The sequence below is a fragment of the Plecotus auritus genome (genome assembly GCF_963455305.1).
Source record: "Plecotus auritus genome assembly, chromosome: 12".
NCBI lineage: Eukaryota > Metazoa > Chordata > Mammalia > Chiroptera > Vespertilionidae > Plecotus > Plecotus auritus.
The window spans coordinates 32,216,010-32,223,216 of NC_137778.1; the positions used below are offsets into that span (position 1 = coordinate 32,216,010).

Here is a 7,207-nt window from a genome sequence, read left to right on the forward strand (position 1 = left end):
TCAATTAACTTGTGTGGTCACTTAGGCTTGGACACAGCAAGGAGGGTTGAAAAGCAGCAGCCAGAAGAGAATAAGAATGTGTCCTGCCACTCAGTAGTCCTCAGTTACAAAAGGGGTCTGACTTGTTTGTGAACGTGCTTGTGCTTGGAGGCAGGAGGGGTTCTTAGGGCCTCATCTGCCCCGGGGCACGTTTCTGCGGGTTAGCTGGCCAGGAAGTTCCTCCAGGAACATTGTGGCTCCCATCACAGGGGAGTTCGCAGCTGTGAATACTGAGTGGACTGCTCCGCAATGGGGTGGACTTGAATTCTACCTCACAGCCTGCTCTGAGTGGGAGGGGGAGGGGCTGTGGGGGGCCTGGGTGGGGCTGCAGTCCTAAATCTCCCCTGCAGCCAGGCGGGTCCCTAGGCAAGTTTACGTCACCTCTCTGATCCAGCTCCTCCGTAAAATGGGGATACACCTACCTCACCGAGTGGGTGTGACAACTGGGATAACAGGTAAAATACAGGACCCCCCTCCATTCCTATAATCACCCCTTCTTCTCTCTTTTTAAAAAAATATATTTTATTGATTTTTTTACAGAGAGGAAGGGAGAGAGAGAGTTAGAAATATCGATGAGAGAGAAACATCATCGATCAGCTGCCTCTTGCACACCCCCCACTGGGGATGTGCCCACAACCAAGGTACATGCCCTTGACCGGAATCGAACCTGGGACCCTTCAGTCCGCAGGCCGACGCTCTATCCACTGAGCCAAACCGGTCAGGGCCATCCCTTCTTCTCTTGATCTGACATCCCTTTCCTATGCTCCTTTCCCCTTCATTTTTCTCTGTGACATATCACCCAGTAACATTTTTTACATTGAATTTATTTTGTGTCTTGTCTGACCCCTCGTCTGATTTGACCACAGCTGTACCCTATGCCGATTACCTCCTAGGCCCTCCCTAAGTATTTGTTGGAGAAATGCATGGACGAAGGTTAAATGACTTCGACATTTCTTTCCAGTTATTTTCAAATGGTTGTTACAGGGAGATTTGGGGCTGAAGCAGAGGACAGTACTAGGGAGAGTGAGGCTGAGGGGTGGCCTTCTCAGGCTGAGCCAGTTGGAAGGTTGGTCACCTTTCAGAGTGACCTGGTTGGGGAAGTGGTAGCTGGCACTATAGTTAAGTGACTCTGGGTTCGATCCTAATTCTACTTCTCATTAGATGAGTCAAGTCCAAGGTCACATTGAACACAATAGTACTTAACCCTCAAGGGAGTTGCCGGGAGAAAGAAATGACTTTGATGACTTTACAAGTTGGAACAGTAGTTCTTCGCATGGTGATAATCTTGTTGGTTAATGCTACCACCTGCTGGACACCTGGAGCAAGCCATGTCCCTGGCCTAGGAGGCCTAGGGCTGGGGATAGGGGTGGGGGTGGGGGGGTACTCAGGGGAGGAAGAAAGAACTGGGGAGCCATCTGAATGGAGAGATGTGCTGTGTTAGCATTACACATGCTGAGGGATCCAGCAGGCTCCGCCCTGGTTCAGGACTCCATTGAAAATGAGAAAGGGCCCACGGGGAGGGCAGAAGAAGCTGAGTTAGGCGAGCACCTCCCTCCTTCCCTCCTCCCCTCCTCCCCTCCTCCAAGCCTGGCCTGAGCCAAGAGGAACCAGCTCTAGGAACGGTGGAGGGAGAGAGAGAGAGAGAGAGAAGAAGGTCACTGCTGACGTCAGAGACATTCAGGTAGGAGGTAAACACAATCTGACCTACATTCAGTCATCCATCTGCCACACCCTCCCCTACTCACTGGGGTGCCCTTTTCTGGGCATCCCCCAGCTCTCACACTCCAGTAGGACTCGCGCCTCTCCCAAGATCTCAGTTCCTGGGACATCATGTTTTGGTCATTTAGTACCCAGCCTGTGGAAGGGAAAGGCAAGAGAGAGGACTCCTAAAGGCACTCCCAAGACAGACATTTCCTCTCTCTTCAGGTCAGATGTGGCTGGAGTAGGGAGGTGGGTGGGTTGATTTCCCCTGTGCAGCCCCAAGGAGCTAGGGGAAGGTGATTTATGTTGGTTTCAGTCACAGAACGTTTTCTGGAGTGACTCAGTGATTAGAGCGGCCCCTGAAAGGGTGAGGGCCTTGTTGGACAGGGACCCTAGTTCCTCCCAGGCTCAGACCTGCTGAAACTAGCACCAGTGTTTCTTGGGGATGGAGCCCAGGACTCTGCATGTTTAACAAGCTCCCCCAGGGTTTCTGATGTCTGGTTATTCTGATGCTCTTTCAAGTTTCAGGTCTGCCCCAACGAAGACAATCTGAATGAGCTTCTTCCAGGGCGGAGGGAGGAGGGTAGCTACAGACCTGAGAGCGTGCAGGGTGCCCACAGTGGCGATATCCCACTAGAGACAAACAGGCCTTTTATTACCAAAAATAAATACATGCCAGGCAGATGGAAGAAATGGAGGCTGCGGGCCCAGCGGAGAGCTCCTGAGGAAGAGATGGTCTCAGTCTACAGGCTGAGATGGGCAGGCGCCAGGGAGGCCCCTAGACCCAGCCCCCCACCCAAGGGGGGCAGCAGGGCCATCAGGGGCGTCTCACACGCCCCCAGCAGCACATCCCTGCGCAACCCCGCGCCCCTGTCCAGCACCTTGGCCCTCAGGCTGCGGGCAGCCAGGTCTGGCAGGCTGAGCCCGTCGAAGAAGAAGTCCTCGTTGAAGATGGGGTTAGCGCTGCACCTGACCACGCGGCTCCGCTGGCCCCGCGGCCTGAGGCGGGGCCGCAGCCCCAGCACCACGAAGCAGCCGCCGCCGCCGCTGCCGGGCCCGGCTCTCGAGCGGGGCAGGCCCTCGGCGCTGACCAGGCGCAGCCGCAGGCGCCCGGGCCCGGCCTGGTACTCGGCGGAGAGGCGCAGCTGCCCGCCGCGCGGCCCGAGGCGCAGCACGCTCTCCCGCGTGGGCCGCAGCTGGCAGCACAGCATGTCCAGGTGGAAGAGCGGCGGCGGGGCCGGCTCCGCGCGGCGCGGCGCGTGCGGGCTGGTGTCGGCCGAGCTCGCCTCCTCCGGGGACAGCGAGTGCGGCCGGGGTGCCCTGGCCCGGCCCAGAGGTGGCCGCGGGGAGCTGAAGGGCGACGAGTCGGGCGACGAGGCCGTGTCGCTGTCGGGGGCCCAGCAGAGGCGCAGGTCCGGGGCGGAGACGTTCAGCCGGGCGGGCGCCGGGGGCAGCCTCCCGGGGGCGGGCGGCTGCGAGTGGAACAGGGACTCGCGCCGGCGCGTGTGCGGGCTCTCGGGCAGGAAGGGCCAGCCCTCGCGGCCCGCCAGGTGCGGCAGCGAGCAGGCCGCCGGGAGGCCGCGCCCGCCCGCCGCGCGCCCGGCCTGGGGCTCGGTGCCGCCGGGGTCCGGGAGCCGAGGCGGGATGAAGAACTGCGGGATGCGGTCGGGCGTGAGGACGTTGGGGAAGGCGCGCTCCGCGGGGCCCGGGGAGCGGCGCTTAGGGAGCAGGCTGCGGGGCGCCCACCGGGCCCCGGGCTCCGCGGCCCCCACCCTGTAGCCAGCTTTCTCCAAGAGCCACATGCGGCGGGTGGGGGATGGAAGTGCGGATCCTGAGGCCGAAACGTTCCCGGTGCAGCGTCTGGGCGGAGGCTGGGGAGCTGGGCTGGGCGCGGGGAGAAGGGGAGCCGAGGTGGGTGATGGTGGAAAGCACACCGGGCCCTCCGCCGCCGCGACCTCTCCCGGGGCCCAAGGCGCGCACGGGCCCCTCTATTTGAGCAGGAAAAACCAAGGATGGCAAAGTCTGGGACCGGGAAGAAATGGAGGGAGGCCTGGGCTAGACACATTTTCAGCTGTAGGCCTTGGACTCTCCCATGGGTACTAAAGATGTCACCCACTTCAGAGTTAGAAGGCCCAACACATCCACTAGAGTTCTGGACTCCTATTAGGAGACTAGAGTAACACCCGTTTATCCAAAGCTCTGTCGTCCTAAACAGGGGCCCAGGTCCTGAACCCCATTCATGTACACACTCCCCCTGAAAGGGCTCACCCACCTCCTCTCCCCGGCCCATTCCGGGGCCTGCTGCAAGGTCTAATGTGGAGGCCTTCGGGTGCCCACAGCTGCCATCCCAGGCCCCACGGAAAGCTTCTCCAGGCTGAGCCATCCTTTGGCCGCAGCCCCACCAGCCTCCTCTGGCTCCCCGCTCGCCTTCCCGAGTCGCTCCGGCCAGAAGCAGACGCGCTGCACACCTGGCTGCTGTCCTGCGGGCACCCAGGGCCTGTCCTAGGAGATGCACACCCCCCTGCCCGTGGGCACAGAATCCCACCCGCCTTAAGCCCTGAGGTCCGGCTCTCCGCCTCCCAGCCCCACGGCATCCAGAGTCTGCAGGGCGGGCCCGACCGCTGGGCCGCCCCTCCCACTCTCCCGTCCTTTCTCCCTAGGAAACCACTGAGCACAAAGGCAGTATTGATTCCCCGCCACCCGCAGCGGGCTCCCGGAGGCTCCGCCACCTGGCGCTCCCCGCACCCCCGCGCCGCACCCTCGCGAGCGCGTTTTCCCACTGTCTGCCTGGGAGACTGAGCCCACCGCGGGCTCAGTCGGGTGCCCGGAGTGCAGGCCTCACCTTTGGGCCGCCGCTGGGTCTCGGCCTCAGGCCGGGAGGCTCTCAGAGCCCAGGGGAGCAGCTTCCTCTTCAGCTTGCTCCCCCAGCCCAGGCCTTCTGGGAGGAGCTGGCAGGGGCCGCCGTTGCCTACGTACGACCTCTTTTCCTGGATAAACAGCGCCCTGTCTCTGTGACCATCAGCCTGGCCTTCTTAACTCCTTCCTCCAGCCAGGTTTGTAACAGCAAGCCAGCCCTGTTAATTGCATACTTAAATCACAGGAAAAAAAGTGTGATCAGTGCCATAAAGGAAAAGTATGGGGTGCTGTGAAACTGTACAGCCAAAGCCCCTAATTTATATGATGGGGTGTCAGGGAGGGTCTCCAGATCTGCAGGATGAGGGGTAATAATGGTCCAAGGAGAGAGCCCATACAAAGATCCTAAGGAGGAAATGAACTTGATTTGATGCCTTTGAGAGACTGAAGGATGGTGGGTATGTCTGGGGTGCAGTTGCTGGGCCTGGAATTCTTGGGAGTTGGGGAGGGCTTCAGGGAAGAGGGAGGTGGCCATCAGGGTGCAGGGAGGTGAAGCCCATAGCCATGGCCACACACACATCACAGCGGGGAAACCAATTCCAGCTTGTAATAATCACAAGGGCTGAGCCACATATGTAATTACCTGTTGGAACGGCTGGAGGGCATCTCTCCCAAACCTGAATAGGACATTTCCCCAAACCTAAAGATTTGTATATAGGATTGTTAACTGCCAGACAGCTCAGAGCATCTTAAATCTGCCTGTTATTGCCTCCTGTTGGCCAAACACCTGAACAGCTGTAGGCTATTCCCCAAACTGACAATGCCTCTGTAAACCTTACCCTTTGAAGTGTATTATCTCCACCTTGCCTTAGGACAAATTGTGTTAATAAATAGCATGGGGTCCTTAGACAAGGGGTGGTCTTTAGTTCCTTTAGCTGAAGCTTCTCTGACCCCCAATGCCTTTCAAAATTACCTTTCATCCTTGGACTCCTTCTTAATCTACACATCAGCTCCTTTCTCCAGATTGCAGCACCCCATTGTTAATGCTGGGACAAGAATCCTGGCACATCACATCTGCAAAACCCTCCTTGCTGGAATCTTGCCTTGGCTTCCATTGTCTTGTTCTCCCAGACAGAGTGACTTGTAGTGACTAGTTCTCTGAATTATATTGGCCCAAGGAAAAGTGACCAGGCTCAAGGTTTATGGACATAGACACTGAGGACAGAGCAGGTTCCATCAGTAGTCCAGGGCAGGCTTATCTGTGCGTCCCCCTCCCCCATCCTTGGCAAAAGGCAGTTAAACATAAACATGGAGGATGTCCCCTCTTTCCCTCCTATCCCCATAGGAAGCACAGCCCACCACTGGCAAAATGAGACCCTCAACTTGCACCCCAGGCATACCACCATCCTTCAGTCTCTCAAAGGCATCAAGCTCATTTCCTCCTAAGGACCTTTGTATGGGCTCTCTCCTCTCCTTGGACCATTATTACCCCTCATCCTTCAGATATGGAGGCCCTCTCTGACACCCTGTCATATAAATTAGGGGCTTCTGCTGTACGGTTTAACAGCACCCCATACTTTTCCTTTATGGCACTGATCACATTTTTTCCCTGTGATTTATGTATGCAATTATTTAATATCTTACTAGACTGTAAGCATCATGAGGACAAGACAGATATTCAGTCAGGATTTGTTGAATGAATTCATATTAAGCAGATTTGTACCTGAATCAGTTCATTCCTTCATTCACTGTACTAGATGCTGGGGATAGATAGAAAGGGGAGGAGCCTAAGGGGAGAGACATTCAATAAATGTGCAAACAACAATAACAAAAAAGATTGTGAGATGCAGGAAATAAGATGATTATTTTAACATCTGATACTTGAGAGTTTAGAGGAAGCAAGCATTTCTTTTGTGGAGATTCATGGCGACCCCCCAGGCCCTCCATTCTGCTCAGCTCAGGTGTTGTGTCTGGGAAGGGTGATCTACATGCAGTGCTGTGGCCAAGAACTCATGGCTTTGGCATCAGTCAGACAGGCTGGGATGTGGGCTGTGTGACATGCTGTCTGTGCTGTGTGGCTTCTGATAGGTAACTTCATCTCTCTAGGGCTCACCTTACCCATCTGGAAAATGGAGAGAAATGTACCTAACTTGCAGAGCTGGCATGAGGATTATGAGATCACATGGGCATCAGTTAGGCTGACTTCTGCAAAAGTGTAAGAAAACAGAAGCCCCGACTCCATCTGACCTGACAAAAAGGACATTTTTTTGCTTCTATAGTAAGTCCGGAGGTAGGGTAGGACTCAGGGGAGTTTGAGTCTGTGGCTTGCTTCATTCATTCATTCATCCATCCATAGTTCTTTACTACCTTTTTGGGTCAGGCACTGTGCTGGACTCGGGAGACATAGCAGTGAGAAAACAGAGAAATCTCCTGGCCAGATGGAGTTTATACTTTAGTGGGGAAAGAAAGACAATAGACAAAAATAAAATAGTAAAAAAATCATTAATTAGATGCAGATCAGTGTTGGGGAGAAAATTAAAGCAGGGAAGGCTCATAGCGGGTATCAGGAGAGTATACAATTTTAAATAGAGTGGTCAGGGTGGCCCCCTGGAGA

The 7,207-nt window shown here is 55.9% G+C and overlaps 1 protein-coding gene across 1 annotated transcript; it reads right to left on the reverse strand.

Moving 5' to 3' along the window:
• Positions 1-2,483: 2,483 nt before the first annotated feature.
• C2CD4D (C2 calcium dependent domain containing 4D) lies at positions 2,484-4,655 on the reverse strand (the record flags this gene model as incomplete). The annotated part of the gene is made up of 2 exons (XM_080647646.1): positions 4,583-4,655; positions 2,484-3,624 (listed from the first exon to the last, which is right to left on the reverse strand). The coding sequence occupies exon 2, from the start codon at positions 3,540-3,542 to the stop codon at positions 2,484-2,486; it is 1,059 nt and encodes a 352-aa protein (XP_080503772.1). The 5' UTR covers positions 3,543-3,624; positions 4,583-4,655.
• Positions 4,656-7,207: the final 2,552 nt, after the last annotated feature.